This window comes from Thermobia domestica, chromosome 11, assembly GCF_964235325.1.
Source record: "Thermobia domestica chromosome 11, izTheDome1.hap1.1, whole genome shotgun sequence".
Taxonomy (NCBI): Eukaryota; Metazoa; Arthropoda; class Insecta; order Zygentoma; family Lepismatidae; genus Thermobia; species Thermobia domestica.
This window is the reverse complement of record NC_137464.1, coordinates 214,890,139-214,912,545: the sequence shown is the minus strand read 5'-3', so window position 1 is coordinate 214,912,545 and position 22,407 is coordinate 214,890,139. Positions and strand designations below refer to the sequence as shown.

Below are 22,407 nucleotides of genomic sequence, written 5' to 3'. Positions count from 1 at the left end.
TCTGAACCCTTGGAGCTGCCTCAGCAGCTGCAGTAGATGACGTGGCATACACACGGTCATTTGTGGGCATTGTAGGCCTGCTCAATTGTGACCACCTTTTCGTCAGTGAACAAAATCTTTCTGTGCAGATTGTTGGCGTAACGCCGCAACAGTCTCTCTGATTTAAGGACCCTCTGCAACATTAATGTTTAGGTCAGAAAGTAACCAGTCCGCCTCTTATACGCCCGTATATGTAGGTCACTCCTGAGCACACGAGACATGGAATTTCTGCTGCTGTTCATCTCAGCAATCATCACACTTTGTGTTCGAACAGGGTTTCTTCGAATTCTTGCTGCGACTGCTTTCTGACCCTGCGGGGTTCGTACCGTTCGTGGTTTGACACTCCTTGCGCGGTGAGAACCTCACAGGTATGCTGGGGTTTCATTCCACTGAGGGCTGAAGAACTTAAAAGAAATCAGAACTGTCAGCAATCAACTTAGCGACTCCGAAAAATATGGGTTCGAAACTATTTTGAGTCGTTTTCTATTATTTTTTACATTACTCGGTTTTGGAAAGCACGCTCGCTTGATCTAGCGCCCTTGGACTTCTTTGTATGGAACCATATCAAGAGTCAGATGTACAAGGTGAAGATTAGGGATTTTACATACCTACGTGAATACATTTCGGCCTCATTACGTACACTTACCGCAGCAATATTGCCGCGTTGTTCAGGTGCACTGTGGAGAGATGGTAACTCTAGATATGAAGGGTGGTCATGTCGAACTACTTTCTTCGACTCTTCTGTGATTTCTTTGACTTACCGTGTCTTCTTTGATAATATAAACACTTTATTTGAATTCGTGCTCCTTCCTATGGACTTCTCGAGCTTGTATTCTTTTATGATTTCGTTTTGTGCAGACGATTTGCGGGTTCCGGACCCTCTTAAATACGTGCCTGCTGACGAAACTGTGTCAGTATTTGACAAATGAATAAATACTACGCTTTATTATTCTTTTCATATAAGGTTATCTCTATGATAACATAAAACAAAATTACCTTTCGAAATTACATTTTCCAACATGTCTACCAGCGATTTTTTGGGTCTATTTTCGTTAACTATAACCCTCTTTCTACATTTCCTTTCAGGTTTTTTGAAGCACATCCGGATTATCAATTAAAATTTAAGTCATTTGCTACAGTTCCACTGGAGGAACTTGGTCAAAACAAAAAATTCCAAGCACATGCTAATAGTGTGATGTATGCTTTAACAAGTATCGTAGACAACCTTGATGACGGAGAATGTACGGTGGAAATGCTTCTGAAACTAGGAGAAAATCATGGCCGAAGAAAAGTTACTGAAACTGCGTTTCAGGTATGTGTATATTACTCTTGAGAAATAATGTATTTCTTGGAATCATTTATTTTAAAAAGATATGAATGGAACATAGTTATTTTATGGTGGGAGAAAACAAAAGGAACTTTGCTCAGTTCTTATTGAAATGGGAACGAAAACTTTTCGAACTTTTTAACTATCTAATGAGTAGATATATGAGGGCAATTCAAAAAGTATGGTAACAAAGGACACTATTTTTTTTTTTTTTTACAAATAGATTACTTCTCAACATTTTGTTATACATATCCAACCATTTGTTCCAATGATACACAAAGGCAGTGATGATTTTGTCGTAAGGGAACTTTTGATGATTTTGTCCCTTCAGATTTCCCCGAAAGGGAACTTTGAATACGAGTATTGCAAAAATATTTGTAACTTACGTTGAGCATGATCGGAGATATGCCCTGGGCAGAGCTGGACTAGCCCACTGGCCAATCGGGCAAATATTCGGTGCACTGTCTCTTTTGTGGCGCTCTTCACAAGAAAAAAATCTATTGAATAACGAAAATAAAACGAAAAAATTACTCTTGAATATTTACATCATTTTCCTGGAATAATACACAAATCTTGTACAACTTTGTTCGTAATGTCTTTTCAAGAAACATAAGGGGTTGGTTAACCTGAAATTACAACTTAAAGTATATTGCCGGGGTCATACGACTGTCTTCCGTAATCATCAAAACAGCACTTTTGTTTGAAGTATAATTGTTTCAAAATTATGTCTCGAAGGAGGGGTTTCTCCCTTGGCCACCCTCTGGAATCATTACTGCAGCTAAGTATTGATACCAACATAGAAGAAATCTTTATCTAGTCCCTGGATCCACATCATGTGAATCGCCTACCACGTAGTTGCCTCTGCAGTTATATTAAGACCGTTCCATATGTATCTCCATGCTTGATCGATCAGTTCGCTTTTCATTTTACCGTTATCGAACTTCGTGCACCAAAGTCGCATTTGATTTCGTGACATACGACATGAACACCGTATATCTCAAGAAGCTGGACATAAATTTTTGCTGTTGAGGTGGCCTTTAGACGCTAGAATCCGAACACACTACACATTTATGTTGGCTGTGAGCGAAGGCCTCTCATCTTCCCAACAGATATTGCGAAGATCTAACTAGAGGTTCACATTTATACTTTAAACCGTGGGAGTCTGTCTGTTCATTTTGTATTTAGCTGTACGTCCTGTAGTTTTGCCCTTTGGGTTCAAACAAAGAGTTAGGGAACGAAATTGGTGCACCTATGTCGAAATTATGTATAATGGTATACACAATAACGGTATAAATATTGCAATGCATTGACAAGCTAGCTCCGAATACTATTATTAGATTCGCATGAAATTTATGTGGAATAGTTTAAAAATACTCTAACAAAAATACGGTAAAATAAAATCGGTACAACTGTGCCGAAGAATTGTGTTTGAACATACGCACAATATATACGTATAAATTAATAGAATTGAAAACCTCGTGCTTTTTTATGTCTATTAAAAAGACGCATATATCAGCTCTCACTGTGTACATTAAGAGATTCAAGATGGTATAAGAGATTTCCTTGTTAAGAACATAACCATAAATCATGATACACTTTGATATAACTTAATGCATCTGTAACCTATTATTCTGTATAGTTGTGTTGATTGATCTCTGTAAGTCCGAAATAACCTTATTACTTCAAAGTTGTATAACCGCCACCAGGTTATAGAAGTATTTTTATGTGGACGCTCTGTATATTTCGTAAAGACAGTGATTATTTTTCGATTTATACTTTCTTCGGTGGGAATTGCTTCCTTTCCACGCAACTGGACAAAGAAGTCTTTCATTGTTTTTTTCATATATATATATTAAAACATTGCTTTGTGGTGATAACGTTCCAGTTAGCAAAGCACCTTTTCAGTGTTTCCCCCTGACTTATTAAGAAGCACAGTCTATATTCTACTGTTATTTGGAACTGAATTAAGTGCTTTCTTTAATCGCTTATGGAAATATTGCAGTAGATTAGAGCAGACCAGAGTAGACCGGGTGTTCAAACGACCAAATGGCACCAGCCACATCGCTTTTCCAGTTCGTTATCTGTTCTTTCACACGCCCAAGTTATCGCAATGTCTGGTGCGTCGTGGCCAGTGGACTAAAATTAACATAAATTCTTTTCCGTATTCTGTTTGCATATGCATACAGGTGAAACCGATTACTTAAATTAACTAATCATTGGCTCACTTGCAAACGAAATACTCAGGTGGAGAACAGCAAATATTTAATAATAATATAAATAAATAAAATAGGAAAAGAAAATAAATAAATGTAAATAAAGAATAAAGAATGGAGAACGAATATATCTCCCAAATAATAGACTACATTTCATATGACTATGGAAAAGAATTATGATTTGGAATCTATCCTGTTTTTACGTTTCATTATCGATGGTTGTTGCTATGACCCTCAAATATAAGTAAAAGTTCCTTCGACGAGTATGAATGAATATTCTTCCCTGGACCACTACCCTTTTTCAATGTGGGCCCAAGATGTATTTACTAGTTATCGAGATGAATTATTATTGCCACAAAATGGTGATACCGATATCCAATAATTTAAATTTTCAGAATAATTTAGTTTCGAATGAGTAGTTGTATAGCCGAAATCTACTCATGGCTGAGAAAATACGCATGGGCGCCAACCATGTATCAGCGTTCCGTTTATGCTGATTCTCTACGTGTAAGTCACATATGCATATTTGTCACACAATGAAGAAGCGTAGTAGTCCATAAGACTGGGGAAGAAAGGAAATAAGTAGCTAACGAACACGGCAACAACACTGAATCACTTAATAACTCAACGTGATAAACTATAAAGAAGTGTCACGCAACGGAATTTTCACTTGATTCTTTTATAGGAACACAATACGGAAATAAGTGCTTCCAGGTTCTTGCCAAGGACAGCATTCCCCCATCCCATGGAGACTTCAATCCATTTATACTAATTTAATATATACCCATTCATTGTAGCATCGTAAGACCTAAATATAAAGTTTACTGTATTTTAATATTATGATTTAAACTCGTATAGCTTATAGTACACAACAACAATAATAATAATACCGGGTTCAGAGTAGGATTATTTTAATGGTCGTAGATTGTCGTGATATCATTTAACATGTGCTTACATAGGACGTCATATGTCCACGCAACAAAACTGAACATAGTTTTCCAATGTTTTCTCAAAACTTCCTTGGATTTTTTTTCAGAGTAGGATTATTTTAATGGTCGTAGATTGTCGTGATATCATTTAACATGTGCTTACATACGACGTCATATGTCCACGCAACAAAACTGAACATAGTTTTCCAATGTTTTCTCAAAACTTCCTTGGATTTTTTTAGGTACAGCTTTTGTATATACATTTTCAGTAGCATTCGTAATAAATATAAAGCAGTTTCACAATCTGCAGTTGGTTAATTGGTACTTTGATCTATATTTAAATTACAAGATTACATATACATGCAACTAACACATACATATCCATGCAAGTTATAAACATTTAACCTAAGACAAATAGTAATTGGTGTCTATAAGGAGTTTCAATTACAACTACATATAAGAAATAGCTAATTATTTTTCATTTCTTTTTTTTTATTTGTAAATAGCTCGTGGACTCCCTAGGATACATCCGTGAGCTATAGATATATATATACTGACATACACCTGTATGTAATATGCTTATTCTTGTATACCTTTATGTATAAACAATTTAATATATTATTTAACTTAAGACAGGTGCATTAATTCCCAGTTTAGCCAGCTAGTATCAGTTCCTGAAGGGAACATATATCAGGCTACACCTACGTTCAAAGCGAACAAACGTTATGATGATGTACATGACGATGAAATACATTTATGGACATGATAACATACGAAATTACTATTAAAACACAAGAAACCAGAAACTCCCTATATACCCCAATCACTAACATGCACACATTCACTCACTCACATATACATGCACAATCGTTTGCAGAAATTTAAACTAACCTACTACGTTTTTTGGCATGCCAACGTACAAGAAGAATAATTCGGAAACTGTGCTGAAACTAAATCAATCTATACCATAATATTTAATATTTTGCTTGTTGTCCAATACTTAATTGAATTCTTCAAATTGCAATTTTGAATTAGCAGCCGAAACTTGTGAAGGGAGACAGGGAGACATGAGATTCTCAAATTACTGAAATTTAGAGGCTACATCCTTCTTAATAACGCTGGACTTAATTGCACATGATATTAGGGAGTAAATCTACGTAATGCCCAAACCAATAGCTAAGCTGCCCATGGCAGTGTATTGTAAGTTTAGCTGCGAGCCATATTTCGTTTCTGATTTCACTATAAAAATTATACAACACTGGAACTAGTCAGTACTATCACGTTTTAGCTACACTTAATCGTCTAGTTATTACCTTTTATTTCCTGTAAAGGCAAGGAAAGCTTCGATTTTCCATAAATTTCTAAGCGGAGTATAAATCAAGGACACGCCTCCTTCTGATTAAAACTTCATCACAGTACATTGAAACACATCCACGTTCTCGTGAGCAACACATGATGATTATTTTCATGTCAAAATAGTCCCATGGTCCACTCAAGATTTTTCAATGTTTTCTATTTGCAAGGAGGTATTAAATTACGTAACAATTAATTTAGACGATTTACACAATTTTTTTTTGTAGATATTAGCCCAAAACAATTTTATTCTGTTTCATATGCATGCAAACAAATTTTTACCTACGCTGTAATTTTTACGACGCTTCAACCTTGGCATTACACGTTAGAGCAACCAACAGATGTCGACACACATACGATTTAAACAAAATAGTCGCGATATTTGCTGCATATATTTGAATATCAATAAATAATTAAATGATCACACCAGATTTTATGAATATTCTATAACAATTAATCAGTTACTGCCCCGAAAATGATATTTAATCTGCATTTTGTTCTATTCCTGTTAATAATCTCACAAAAAAGAGTACTTAATATTGTTTAATTTCTTTAAAATGTAACAAAATACAAATGTGTTGTCTTCATTCTTTTCGTCTATTTTCTGCTGTTTAGATTGCAGCCCCGTGAATATTATTCATCTTATGCTTATTTAAGAATTTATTGTGAATTACTGTTATTAATGTCTCCTGTCTTTTTTTAGATTCTAAATATACTCTTTCATAATAATGCTAATGTGCAGCTTCATGTAGAGTATGGTAATTTAGTTATTATTGGCCTAAATATATATTGAACGCATTATATAATTTTATAACCACAACTGAAAATACTAATTACCATGGTTACCTGACTGGCATAATCTACTTTTGAACCGTGCCGTTTGAACACAGACTGGTACAAGTATAGAATAAACGCTCCACTTAAATGCATTTTAAACCGTAATTTGAAATTACTGTTTCAATTTCCCCCCAGCCGGTAAAAAAAATTTCGAGAGAATATTTTTTTTAGTTGACCTTTTATGCTTTGTAACAGAATTTTAAGTTCCCTCGCTTGCACATGATCCTCCCTTACTCTTTGATCAACCCTCATAATTTAAAATAATTGGAATTTTCACAAGATTTCAAGAATCATTCTATATCGTTTAGTTGTTGTTGTAATTGTTCCGCTTAGTGCAAAATTGAACTTTATAAGTTATTTTTGTTAATCATATTTCTTATGGAATTTGCTACTTATTCATTTTTTCATTATAGCAGCGGTTAGCACAACAGTGACTATGTTTTATGAATGATGAATACACACATATATGAAGACTCAATATAATAACAAAAAATCAGAATAGCTTGAGCAACTATGTTCATTAAACTATTTAGAACCACTGCAGGATCCTATCAACTGCAGGCTCAAGTGACATTCCTAAGAATACCCACGGAAGTTAGGAAATTAATAATCTAACTTCACTTATTAATTAATAATGATTACACGAGTAATGAAAAATTGGTAAGAATGAAATAATCACTGCGCACTTCTCCTATTATGAAGCAAAATGAACAGCAACTATTAAAAACCGTATACAATGTTACAGACAATAATATAGTCCAGAAAGTTAATTGTATCTCATTCTCTCTATATATTTTTTAAATTAAATAACGGAAGATTGTTGAATGGAGTTTAGCATTATAACAAAAGTTGCTCAAATTGCAAGGGAAAGAAACGAAGCAATACAAGAAAGGAATCAAAATTTAAAACATTTGTTATTCTTCCTCTTTCGGATAATCTTTTAAAAAGAGCCTTTCTTTTCTTTTCACTGCAATTAAACAGTTTAATATTTGAGAATGGGGGCGCGGTGGCTCAGTGGTAGAGCGTTCACCTCTGGTGCTTGGGGTCCCGGGTTCGATCCCAGCCCCCGCCAAGTGAACTTTGTGGTGGACAAACACCGTGCTCGTGGGTTTTCTCGGGGTTCTCCCGTTTCCTCCCACTTTCTTCATTCCACCTTTTCACTCATCTCTCATCATCACCGTCTCCTTTAGCCTAATCGGCATAATCGTGGGACGTAAAACTCAAAGATTTCATTTCATTTCATTTCAATATTTGAGAAATTTTGCGGTCGAACCTCTCTTCCTATTAAGTCTTTTAATTCTACGTTATTTTTATTAATCTTTGTGATAATATACGGGCCGAGGTATGTCAACATATACTTGTGCGTTAAGCGTTTGGAAGCGTCCGACAATGGATGCGTTTTTACCATAACTAAGTTTCCACGTTCCAAAACGATCTCTGATGAGTATTTGCATTGTGCCTTTCTGTTATTTCTGTTTCCTAATTTCGGAACAACCTCGATATAACGTTTGTCATTTTTAATATCTCTTAGTTCATCTGGCCACGGGAAGTTATCTTTGTGTTGCTCTGCAGCGGAACAAGAGATGAAAAGCTCTGCAGGTGTTTTCCCAAGTGCACTATGGTAACTATAATTTAAAAGGTCTTGCGTTGGTTTCACCACATCCTTCCATTTAGCGTGGTTGTTATTCCAACATAACCTTACAATTCTATTCAATTCTCGGTGAGTTCTCTCCAATATCCCATTCGCTTTTGGGTTGTAGGGCGTTGTAGTGACATATATTATTTTATGTGCCTCACAGTATTTACGCCAGAGACTAGACAAAAATTGGGGACCTTGGTCCGAGAGTATAAATTTCGGGTACGGGAACGTATAAAAATAATTCTTTTCCAGTACACGAATTATTTCTTTCGTAGCTGACGTTCGAAGCGGGAAGTAACATACAAAACGACTATATACATCTATTACTGACAAAATGAAATAAAATCCATAGCTGCATGGCAGCTTACCCATAATATTCACACAAATCTTTTGGTGTGGCCTGTCAGCTTCTATTTTATAGGTTTCCCGTCTTATAATCCGATTTGAATATTTTGTCTTTGCACAAATTTCACAATCGCTTATAAAATCTTTGAAACTTTTTCTCTGGTTCTTCCAATAAAATAATTGTTTGGCAAATTTCACACATTTGTCAACCCCGAAATGCCCTTTATTGTGTATAATAGTTACAAACTTTTGTACCAAAGTTTGAGGCAACACCAAAACCCAACGTTCATCCTGAGAGTTCCGGACGAATAGAATGTCATCAACTACTTTAATATTATTACCTGCATTGTTCGCTAATTTCTGTTTTAGCTGATTGCAGAGTTCATCATTACCTTGCTCTCTCAGTGTTTCTTCTTTATCTAACGGGAAATCATCTTCACTGGTTACAAAATAAATACACTTTTCACCAGCATCACTGGAATCATTAGGAACATTGCGACTTAATATGTCGGCAATACTATTGTCAGTTCCTTTAATGTGGACAAAGGTTATGTCAAACCTTTGTAGCTTCAATAACAATCTTGTCCTCGGATCCAAATTCTGTAAGGTGAACGCATAGGTAACAGCGTTATTATCACAGTGAACAACTACTTTTCGCCCTAAGATGTAGTAGTCAAAATATTCTCACAAATAAACTACCGCCAACCACTCCATTTGGAAAATGGAGTACGAAAATTCGTAGGGTTTTAGACGCCTACTAGCATATCCTATCACACGGATCTCTTCCGGAGTATCCCCGTACTGTGCTAAATATCCTGCTATAGCCCCAACCGACATAGCAGCGTCTGAGAAGATATGGAACTCTTTGTTGAAGTCCGGCTGGCTTAATGCCGGTGGACTACTGAGCATTTCTTTCAATTGATGGAAAAGCTCAATGTGTTGATGTTCCATTTTGAATTTACGATCCTTCTTCAGGAGGTCATAGAGAGGACCTGTCAGGCTGGAGAAGTGAGGGATGAACTTTTTCCTCCACTCTAAAATTCCTAAGAAGGAACGAAGTCTCTTCTTAATTGTTGGAATTGGGAATTGTCGGATGGCTTGGTTATGCTTGGGGTTAGCTTTAATCTCTAATCCATTGACAATATGCCCAAGAAATAAAATTTCAAATTGCACAAACTGGCACTTCTTGAAATTTAAGGAAAAGTTGGCACTCTGAAAAATTTTGAAGACTGTTTCTAAATGCTGAAAATGATCCTCGACTGAGTCACTAAAACACATAAGATCATCCAGGTATACTATTACGAAATTCCTAGTCTCGAGCCCAAAATACGAATTCATAACATTCTGAAATACTGCCGGAGATGATTTTAATCCCATCGGGAGTTTTAATAGCACATATTGGCGTCCTAAATAAACAAAACTTGTGCATGATACTGAAACTTCATGCAACTTTACACCGTAATATCCCATAGTTGCATCAACTGAAGAAAATACTTTACTATGGGATATGCGGGTTAAGATTTCATTTATAGGCTCTACTTGAATACGGGGAGTGATGACCTTTTGGTTCAACAACCGTAGGTCGATTACTGGACGTACCCCTCCCGAAGCTTTTCTAACACAATGGATTGGATTTCTATAAGGGCTTGGTTGTTCTCTTGCAATTCCCAGTTTGATCCACTTGTCAATTTCTTTTTCAAACTCAGCCTGCATCGATTGAGGGATGGGATATAATTTCCCTACTACCGGATTATTATCAGTAAGTTGGATCTTATATGGTTCACACTTTATTTCACGAGGATATTCACAAAAGAGATGCCGGTACTTTAACAGGAGTTTCAAAAGTTGATCACTAATATTACTATCTAAGTCGTTCCTGTCTTCAATATAATTTCTAATCTCTTCTTCGGAGATAGGATTATAATCACTTGTCTCCAGACCTATTGATTTTTTATATTCCCGGAAACTTAATCTTTGATTTGTATTAACAAAACACTTGGATAATTAATATCTAGGGAAACCTTGTCACCGTAATTATTCCTCAAATAGAGTTTTCTATTTTCATCATCAAGGTGAACTCCAAATTTAGCGAAAAAAGGTGAACCTAAAAGAAAATCTGATTTCATATCTTTAATTACGAATACTGGGACATCAAATATGTTTCCCTGTATATTAATTGTCAGTGTTTGCATTCCCTTAATGACAAATCTATCTTGACCTGCAAAAGCACTTAGACTCAAATTAGGAACAGGCTTCAATTTTGCCGAGGGATGATAGTATTGTATTCGCTTCCAAACGTTATAATTTAGCAAAGAAATTTCTGCTCCCGTGTCCAAGATTACAGGAATAGGAATTCCACCCACCTCACAAACAACTGATGGTGAGAGATAGGATTCAAAATTCCTATCTTCGTATTCGGGATCCTCTTTTAGCACGAAATATGTACGGAATTTCAAAGGGTATTCCAAATCAGAGTTGACCGAAATAAATTCTTTAACTCCTGTTTCCGAATCGTTTTCATCTATTTCTTGTTGTGGGGAGAGAGGTTCACCAGTGCAATCGTCAACATCCCCACTTACGGACGACTGCACCGCGAGTTTTCCGAACCCTTGCTTTGATTTCCTTCTCTGCTAGCCGAACCCTGACTAGGACCAGTAGAACTAGCTACCACAGGAGATGTGTTATTAGTAGAGGAAGAATAACTCTGGCTGGTTTGATTATGCCATGGAGGCATACCAGGATAACCGTAGCTGAAATACGGTAAAGGCATACCGAATCTCGGGTACATAGGAGGAATAGGTAACCCATTATACAGGGGCATAGGCATCCTAAAATCATTGTTATTTGCACTACTCTTAGCCGAATTAAAATTTTGGTTATTTGCCACATTGGAATTTTGCCTAAATCTATTAACATTTCGGTTATTAAATCTCTTATTACCATTATTGTTACCATTGCGGCTGTTAAAGTATTTACGGTTATTTCCCCTACTAGTATCGCTACTATTTTTAGTGCTATTTAGGCTACTATTATTTCGCGTAGTTTTAGTCTTCATATTTTCGTTCCTCCTGATTGTCCCTACCTTTGAAAGAATTCGGTGGAACTACATTGTTAGTTTTACTCTGCGTAATTTGCTCAGCTTTTGCCTGACGGATAGCGAGTTTTCTATTACTACCATTTCGATTGCTAGATGTTTCTAGCCGATCACCAGGCTTGCAATCAACTTTGGCAAGTCTCAGCGTGAGATCTCTGACGGTAGTGATCGGTCCTAGTTTAAGTATGCGGCTTTCCTCCGCTGGTAGACATTCCATTATAAGATCTACGAGCTCCTGCTCACATGGGTTAGAAACTGGAATGGTATTTTTCGGTAACGAACCAGGCAAAGTCTACCAGAGACGGAAATCTCGATTTATCGTATTTCAAACCATACAATGCTCTCTTTTGAACTTCTTCAAGATGAGAGGATAGTATTGGCGCCTGAAACGACGAACAAATTCATTAAAAGTTTTTACCTTATGTGAAATGTTACGGTACCACGATCTAGCGGATCCATCGAGACACCGTCTTGCTATATAAAGCCTATCTCGCTCGTTTAGTTCATATAACTCCATTGTCTCAGTGAGGTCCTCCAGAAATATCCGTGCCGTTCCCTGGGACAGAACGCCACTGAAACGGGGGAAATCACGCAGATCGCGGAAGTACGAACCCCGACGATGCTTTCTATGATCGAAAGAGACTGACTTTTTCCCATGCCACTTCCTATCTTGGTGTGAGGTATCAGAACCCTCACTGCACGAGCTACTCGAAGTTGCGGTTTTAATACTACTTCCATTTGCACTTGTTTCATTGCGGGCAAACTTAAGTCTCTTTCTCCCGTGGTGTACTCTATTGCCCTTCTCTTGATCCGAAAATCTCAATCTTTTCCGCCGACTGACTGGGGTTGAGTGCCTAACACCCTCATTTGTACGCCTGTTACTATGGTGAGAGTGGGTATGGGCTTTACTACTTGTTTCCGAATCATTACCTCGATCGGAATCATCCCAATTCTTAGTTACACTATGATCATTTGCACTTGTGGTTGGAGTATTCTCGCAAGCAATTGCTTGCGTCAATCCTTCAACAACAGCATGCATTTGATTTACGTTTTCCCGAATGTAGGCAATATTTCTTGCCTCGGTATTGCAGATTTCCTGCACACCAGTAAGCTTTTGTGCGAATTCTTCAGTGTTCTTCGAAACTACATCTCCCTGTTTGTCTAATCTCACACTGAGAGAATCACACTTCTGTGTAATATCTTGGAATTTTCTTTCCAAATCTGTGTCAGTATCCTTCAGTTTCCGAATTTCACCTTCCAACTGATCCATTACTTTACTGGTCTTTCCGTTAGATAAATCTTAACCGTGTCTACATCAACAGATAAATTTTCCATTCCCTCATTTATCTTAGCAATGTCCTTAGTAAATTTATCATCAAGGTTATCTACTCTTTCGTTAACCTTACCTAGCCCATGTTCACATCTCTGATCTACACTAACCAATTTTTCAGACAAAATATTAATATCTGATTTCAACTTGTCTTGCAATTCATTAATATTAACTATAAGGTAACTTTCAATCTTTTCTACCTTGTCACATTGTTTTTGCAATCTGATTGAGAAATCATTTTTCAACGTTTCTACATCTTCCCGAATATTTATTTCTAACTGTCCTAATTTTCCTTCTAACTTCCTGTCCTGTTCAGTAAACTTAACGTTTAATTTAGATTCTATATTATCTGAATTTTCCTTAAGTTTTTCTTCTAATTGTTCGGAAAACTTAGCGTTTAACTTATGTTCTAAATTATCTGAATTTTCTTTAAGTTTTTCTTCTAATTTACACTCTAGGTGACAACTAACAGTATTCGAAAATTTTTCCCATGCTTCTTGCTGTTTGGCCATCATATCAGCCATTAGCTTTATGAGTGCCTCATTCCCCGTTGATAACTCTCCTTGAGCAACAGGCACAGTTACCATTGCACTCCCGATACCTGTTGCCGCTGATGTCGTGGCAGTCGAGTCAACACTGTCACCTATTCTTGTACTATCGAGGGTTATCAAAGGTGAACTACCAATATTATTACCACTTGCAGCACCAAACTGAAAATTTTCTACATTCCTATTCTCATTATTTTCCATACTGTCACCGCCGTTGAACTTGTGTTTGCAATCAGGACAGCTCCATGGCTGTGTATCCTGTCTTAACACTCTTATTTGTGTGCGAGTTAGATTCAAACAGGTCACATGATACCATCGAGAGCAGGAACCACAGTTCACTGACTCGGCATGCAGTTCGTCACATTTCACTTCACAACATGCGTGAATCTCAGCTTCACGTCCACTTTCTTTTATAAAGTTAACCAGCATATTCGACTTTTTAACCAGTGACTCATACATACACTACCATGTAAGCCAGCCATCAGCCAGACACGCAGACTTCTCCCCTACGACTATTCACATAAAACAGTATGATGTTTACTTATGTAGCCATTAAATTATTAATAGTCTCCCTTCTCCATTATTTCAGTAATCAAATTATTGTCTCCATGTGATAGACGAAGTACTGTACCAAGACATCATAAAAGAAAATAAACGATAAATAAACAAATGCAAAAGAAACTAAACAAATAATATACAACTTTTTTTCTTTTTTTTAAGTTAGGCAAATGAAACAACAATCAGAAGATTCATTAAATTAAAGAAATCCTGTGACTGAGTCGCCATTGAAACCGATTACTTAAATTAACTAATCATTGGTTCACTTGCAAACGAAATACTCAGGTGGAGAACAGCAAATATTTAATAATAATATAAATAAATAAAATAGGAAAAGAAAATAAATAAATGTAAATAAAGAATAAAGAATGGAGAACGAATATATCTCCCAAATGATAGACTACATTTCATATGACTATGCAAAAGAATTATGATTTGGAATCTATCCTGTTTTTACGTTTCATTATCGATGGTTGTTGCTATGGCCCTCAAATATAAGTAAAAGTTCCTTCGACGAGTATGAATGAATATTCTTCCCTGGACCACTACCCTTTTTCAATGTGGGCCCAAGATGTATTTACTAGTTATCGAGATGAATTATTATTGCCACAAAATGGTGATACCGATATCCAATAATTTAAATTTTCAGAATAATTTAGTTTCGAATGAGTAGTTGTATAGCCGAAATCTACTCATGGCTGAGAAAATACGCATGGGCGTCAACCATGTATCAGCGTTCCGTTTATGCTGATTCTCTACGTGTAAGTCACATATGCATATTTGTCACACAATGAAGAAGCGTAGTAGTCCATAAGACTGGGGAAGAAAGGAAATAAGTAGCTAACGAACACGGCAACAACACTGAATCACTTAATAACTCAACGTGATAAACTATAAGGAAGTGTCACGCAACGGAATTTTCACTTGATTCTTTTATAGGAACACAATACGGAAATAAGTGCTTCCAGGTTCTTGCCAAGGACAGCATTCCCCCATCCCATGGAGACTTCAATCCATTTATACTAATTTAATATATACCCATTCATTGTAGCATCGTAAGACCTAAATATAAAGTTTACTGTATTTTAATATTATGATTTAAACTCGTATAGCTTATAGTACACAACAACAATAATAATAATACCGGGTTCAGAGTAGGATTATTTTAATGGTCGTAGATTGTCGTGATATCATTTAACATGTGCTTACATAGGACGTCATATGTCCACGCAACAAAACTGAACATAGTTTTCCAATGTTTTCTCAAAACTTCCTTGGATTTTTTTTCAGAGTAGGATTATTTTAATGGTCGTAGATTGTCGTGATATCATTTAACATGTGCTTACATAGGACGTCATATGTCCACGCAACAAAACTGAACATAGTTTTCCAATGTTTTCTCAAAACTTCCTTGGATTTTTTTTTAGGTACAGCTTTTGTATATACATTTTCAGTAGCATTCGTAATAAATATAAAGCACAGTTTCACAATCTGCAGTTGGTTAATTGGTACTTTGATCTATATTGAAATTACAAGATTACATATACATGCAACTAACACATACATATCCATGCAAGTTATAAACATTTAACCTAAGACAAATAGTAATTGGTGTCTATAAGGAGTTTCAATTACAACTACATATAAGAAATAGCTAATTATTTTTCATTTCTTTTTTTTATTTGTAAATAGCTCGTGGACTCCCTAGGATACATCCGTGAGCTATAGATATATATATACTGACATACACCTGTTTGTAATATGCTTATTCTTGTATACCTTTATGTATAAACAATTTAATATATTATTTAACTTAAGACAGGTGCATTAATTCCCAGTTTAGCCAGCTAGTATCAGTTCCTGAAGGGAACATATATCAGGCTACACCTACGTTCAAAGCGAACAAACGTTATGATGATGTACATGACGATGAAATACATTTATGGACATGATAACATACGAAATTACTATTAAAACACAAGAAACCAGAAACTCCCTATATACCCCAATCACTAACATGCACACATTCACTCACTCACATATACATGCACAATCGTTTGCAGAAATTTAAACTAACCTACTACATTTTTTGGCATGCCAACGTACAAGAAGAATAATTCGGAAACTGTGCTGAAACTAAATCAATCTATACCATAATATTTAATATTTTGCTTGTTGTCCAATACTTAATTGAATTCTTCAAATTGCAATTTTGAATTAGCAGCCGAAACTTGTGAAGGGAGACAGGGAGACATGAGATTCTCAAATTACTGAAATTTAGAGGCTACATCCTTCTTAATAACGCTGGACTTAATTGCACATGATATTAGGGAGTAAATCTACGTAATGCCCAAACCAATAGCTAAGCTGCCCATGGCAGTGTATTGTAAGTTTAGCTGCGAGCCATATTTCGTTTCTGATTTCACTATAAAAATTATACAACACTGGAACTAGTCAGTACTATCACGTTTTAGCTACACTTAATCGTCTAGTTATTACCTTTTATTTCCTGTAAAGGCAAGGAAAGCTTCGATTTTTCATAAATTTCTAAGCGGAGTATAAATCAAGGACACGCCTCCTTCTGATTAAAACTTCATCACAGTACATTGAAACACATCCGCGTTCTCGTGAGCAACACATGATGACTATTTTCATGTCAAAATAGTCCCATGGTCCACTCAAGATTTTTCAATGTTTTCTATTTGCAAGGAGGTATTAAATTACGTAACAATTAATTTAGACGATTTACACAATTTTTTTTTTTGTAGATATTAGCCCAAAACAATTTTATTCTGTTTCATATGCATGCAAACAAATTTTTACCTACGCTGTAATCTTTATGACGCTTCAACCTTGGTATTACACGTTAGAGCAACCAACAGATGTCGACACACATACGATTTAAACAAAATAGTCGCGATATTTGCTGCATATATTTGAATATCAATAAATAATTAAATGATCACACCAGAGTTTATGAATATTCTATAACAATTAATCAGTTACTGCCCCGAAAATGATATTTAATCTGCACTTTGTTCTATTCCTGTTAATAATCTCACAAAAAAGAGTACTTAATATTGTTTAATTTCTTTAAAATGTAACAAAATACACCCCGAAGAAAGGGCGCAACCCTTTAAACGGGTAGACTGTAAAAAAAATACAAATGTGTTGTCTTCATTCTTTTCGTTTATTTTTTGCTGTTTAGATTGCAGCCCCGTGAATATTATTCATCTTATGCTTATTTAAGAATTTATTGTGAATTACTGTTATTAATGTCTCCTGTCTTTTTTTTAGATTCTAAATATACTCTTTCATAATAATGCTAATGTGCAGCTTCATGTAGAGTATGGTAATTTAGTTATTATTGGCCTAAGTATATATTGAACGCATTATATAATTTTATAACCACAACTGAAAATACTAATTACCATGGTTACCTGACTTGCATAATCTACTTTTGAACCGTGCCGTTTGAACACAGACTAGTGCAAGTATAGAATAAACGCTCCACTTAAATGCATTTTAAACCGTAATTTGAAATTACTGTTTCACAGGTGATTTAACTGAGTGGTTTGTAGAATGAACTGCCAACATTCTTCAGTGAACCATTGCAGCTCGTATCTCGAACCTTTTGGTTCGGGGAGTTTGACTCCAGGTATGGAAGCCGTAACTACGCACGTCGCGTCGAGCTTCAAGTATGACTTTGTGTTAAGGGGCACAAGCTATTAGCCCGTGAAGGACGTTTTCTTACGGCTAGCCCAACCTAGTGAAGTCCCAGTTTCATATACCTAGTGCGCCAAAAAGTTCTAAACGCGCCCTCCAACATCAGCATTCCACTTTGGAGACTGTTAATTTGCTGAAGACCCATCTCAACTCTTCAGGACTGTTTGGAGTAGCAACTACATTTCTACGTGGGATTATCCCGGCAACTTTTCCCCCAGTGCGTCAATGGTGTGAGAAAAGCATTTATAGTGAAATTTCAGTTATAAAGTGATAAAGGGCTACAGTATAGCGAAAAGTAAAGTGCGATTTTGATAATGGAAATAATTATATATATATATATATATATATATATATATATATATATATATATATATATATATATATATATATATACAGTGTTAAGTGTTGTTATCATTTCTCTTCATTATTTTTCTTTAATAGTATTCTAATAAATAAGTATAGTGTATTTAATCTAATGTGTTTTCGTTGCGTGTGTGAATGATGTTTGTGTGCGTTATGGTCTGGATGATCGTCCGTGAGGTTTTCGAGACGAGACATCCGAACCTCTCGGTGCCTATTGCTCATCTCGTCATTGAGACCGACGAGCAATTTGGAAACAATTTGGTAATCCCTTCTTGGAGAGGTCCTTCATCGTCCTACCCAGGTAAGTCCAGGTCTCTAGCAAATACCCATTGGTAGGACAACGGAGGACAGACTACGATCAGATGATTACAAATAAATGGTAGCGCGAAGACCCAAGAATCGATTACAAATAAATCGTAGCCCGAACAGCGACCCGATATCTGGTCGGATACAGTTGCCTTCGTTATGGAGAACGACTACTTTGTTTCCCTGATATTAAAGAACTTCTTAATAACTTCACTGATTTTCCAAGTCTGTGGGAACGCTATATCATATATTTACTAATATATTTTGGGCACTAAAATATCACATGCACTTTTTTTTCATAATTTTTAGAATAGTGTTGCCTTCGTCCCGATCGACATTCCGGGACATAAGCGTGATTTTAAAAATACGTTTTGCTGAAACTGGCTTTGCAAATTCTCATCATAAAGTTTGGTCAACCCTTCTTAACTATCCCTGTTTATTTATATATTTACTACCTTATTAGAATATGTAGGTACTTTGATACACAAGGGCACAGCGTTCACATCTGATGTATGGGATCTTTGGTTCGATTGCAGCTCGCGCTCGTCAATGGTGCGATGCGAATTTTGTGGTGGACAAACACCGTGTACGTAGGTTTTCTCGAAGTTTTCCCGTTTCCTCCCACTTTCATTCCTCATCATCACCGTCTCCTTTAGCCTATCCGGCATAACCGTGCGACGTAAGACTTAAAGATTTCATTTCATTTTTCATTTTTTCACTTTGAGAGACACATTTGGGAAGAACAAATTGTCTTTAAGTTTAAACACACGCATAAAGCGTTCGTATGAACAAGCCGTGTGCTAACAGTTTCAGTGATATTTTTTTTTAGCAATCGTCAGTGGTTTTTAAAAACCTATACGTTGCTCGAAGGGTCTTATTTTTGACATAATTTTCCCTGCTGATATAACGTTTTCAGTTGATAAAATAAAAGCTTTTACCTCCATTTATAACTTAAGTTTTCTAGCCTTCAAGTAAATGAACATCATGAACATCAACAGATTTTTTTTTTTTTAAAAAAAAAAGAAAACCTAGGTACTGTAAACGAGAAGACAACTTATGTTTCAAAATCAAAGGAAACTATAGAATGGAAAAGAAAGAAATATCAACTCAATATTACTTCTATAGGGAAGATTATTTCTTAAAAAAGTAATTCTTCGAGCAATGTGGGTTTCTAAAGAAACGCATTGACGATGGATAGAAAATATTGCTGAAACTAGTATTGACAGATGGTTTGACCACACGAATGCTTTAGATTACTGTTCAGCTTCCACAGAGGTTGTTCAATCTATATTTGGCCAATTTCGACTTACCTAAAAATTTAGAAGAACCCATGGCGCCAGGTCCGTAAGTGCTCGATGTGTTTCCCTTGGTTCCTAAGAATAGCCCGACAGCGGAATTTCCACTGTAATAGGCTTCTCTGAAGAACTTGGAGGGGAATCTTGTCCCATTCCCTTTGCACAGCTTTCCAAAGTCCTTCCACAGTTGTCACACGCCGTTTTCCCAAAGCCCGCTTCAGCAATCCAAATCCACAATACTCCATAGGACTTGCATGTGGAGATTTAACAGGTACCTCATTGAAAGGTATCACCTGTATACCACTTGCCTCCTCCAAATCCTTGTAGAATGCGAGGGACGATCGTGAGGTATGTGATGAGGCCTTGTCCATGTGAATGCGCACCAGATTGGCGTCATTTCCATACATTGTTGGAATCTCATGCTCTGGATCGGCCGCATGATCTGCTTCTGAAAATACTGCGAATTTATTTTGCAATTCTTCGCCACCTTAACGAATCTTCAGTTTACCTCGGTAACAGTAGCCAGTAACGACCATGAACCCTTTTGGGAAGGATACTTTACAGACACGGATCCACCTTCTGAAGTTCTTGGCGCCTTTCTCTCGGTACATGATGGCTCTCTGTTTACCACAGTCGGAAAGGTAAATCCATGCTTCATCGAGCGTTACGACGTACATCCATCTTTGTTTTGCCAGATGCCGTTCGTACAGCTTCCGGCCGTTACACTTTCATAACTTTTAGTGGGCATCCGTGAGAAGATGGCCACGAGCTTTCATGCCTTTTGCCAGCTTGAGTTGATGGGGTAACGTCCGGCTCACAGTCCCCAAAGACACGTCAAGACGATTAGCCATACACCTTTGTGCTGGCGGATTTTCTTGCATTGCCATTTTGCGAAGTTTCCTCTGCATGGTGGAGGTGGCCTTGGTGCATTCCCGCTTCCTAGGCAACTTTGTTGGTAATACAAATGGTGCAGCTTCGTTGCCTTTGTACTTTTTAATAACATTTTTTATTCCACTTAAACTGATGTTGCAACTATTCTTCTTGCACTGTTTTCGAATGACAGAAACACTAAAGTGGGCGTCATAAAGAGCTGCAACATAGCCTTCCTAAAACTGGTTTAGTTTAGGCGGCATTTTGGTTACAGAGCGGAAACTCACACACTTGGAAACAAATTTAACACAACATTCACAACAATGGTCCTGTTTCGTGCGTTATTGTCGTCCGCGCGGAAAAACAACTCCGTTCCCAGGAAGCCACTGCACAACACTGCAGGACACCATGAGCCAGGTCGGGTGAGTCCATTCTGCCCGGGAGGGGGAAGGAACGAAATCGGCCAAACGTAGACTGAATAACCTCTGTATTATTATTATTGTTTGTAATTGCATCTTATTGTTTCATTATGCATTTATGTTATGGTTCATTTACATTTGAAATTTATATCTCAACATTTCTCTTTAATGATATTTCTCTTATAACGCCGATACATGACAAACATTTAAATAATTACTTATCTTGTTTTATTATTTCAGGATCTTAAAGTAGTTTTACTGAAATATTTGAAGACCAAAATGGAAGACAAATTCACACCTTTTGCAGAAGAAGCTTGGTCTAAAACTTTGGATGTGGCGAATTCCGTCATATTTAAAACATTAACACAAACCACTTGAAAAAGGAAATAAAAGTGAAAATTTTAAATGAACAGTGTAGTTTATTTACATAAACAACCTTTCTTCACGTTGACCCAGACAAGTGATGTAAACGATGGTGTTAACTGATTCAAATTTCGTAAACTGATTCTAACCTGGAAATCTAGAGGTTTACAAAGATGCAAGATATCTCATCCACATCCGTACCATTTTTGCTTGCACCCGCATTTGCAGATAATGATTTATTTATTCATACATATATCTGGGCATTACTGGCATCTATGGCTAAATCTAATCTAATAAATATAGTCTAATCTAATGTCCGTAAGTCAAGTATGAAGGATGACGTCCCTTGACGAGTATACTGTCCGGGAAAGGAACGTAGCGGCCTGAGACCTGCAAGTTAGGTACCATCCTGGCATTTGCCTAATGTAAATGAGGAGAGCCTCACTCAAGATGACTGACCTGAAAAACTGGAATAGAATCCGAGACCGCTCTTCAGATAATGAGATAACAGATGTATGCAGCTTATTTGTTCTACGACGCTCATACCAAAATCACACCTCGTTTTCTCATAGCCACCACAGTTTTAAATTTTCAAGTTATATATTTCTGTTAGTTTTCAACACAATTCCCGTCTAATTTTACACACCATTGCAATCTTAGTATCTAATCATCAAAAGCATTTTTTATGTATACGTGTATGGGGGGAGGGGGGTTTAGGCACTGGAAAAAGTCACTTTCAAGGGCACTTCTGGACTGAAGACGTTCTGCCTTGCAATGAATCCTTCAGTTTTGAACATCGACAAAGATCACTGAGGAGGATAGTTATTGGGAGCATAATGGACTACTTCGATGT

General features: G+C 36.5%; 1 protein-coding gene across 1 annotated transcript in view; it reads left to right on the top strand.

Annotated features, from left to right (window-relative positions):
- Positions 1–21,601, top strand: part of glob1 (globin 1) — a 75,686-nt gene extending 54,085 nt beyond the window's left edge. The window contains exons 3-4 of the mRNA XM_081731605.1: positions 1,126–1,351; positions 21,432–21,601. Coding sequence (XP_081587731.1) covers positions 1,126–1,351; positions 21,432–21,569 — 364 coding nt within the window. The 3' untranslated portion in view covers positions 21,570–21,601. The remainder of the gene's footprint in view (positions 1–1,125; positions 1,352–21,431) is intronic.
- Positions 21,602–22,407: the final 806 nt, after the last annotated feature.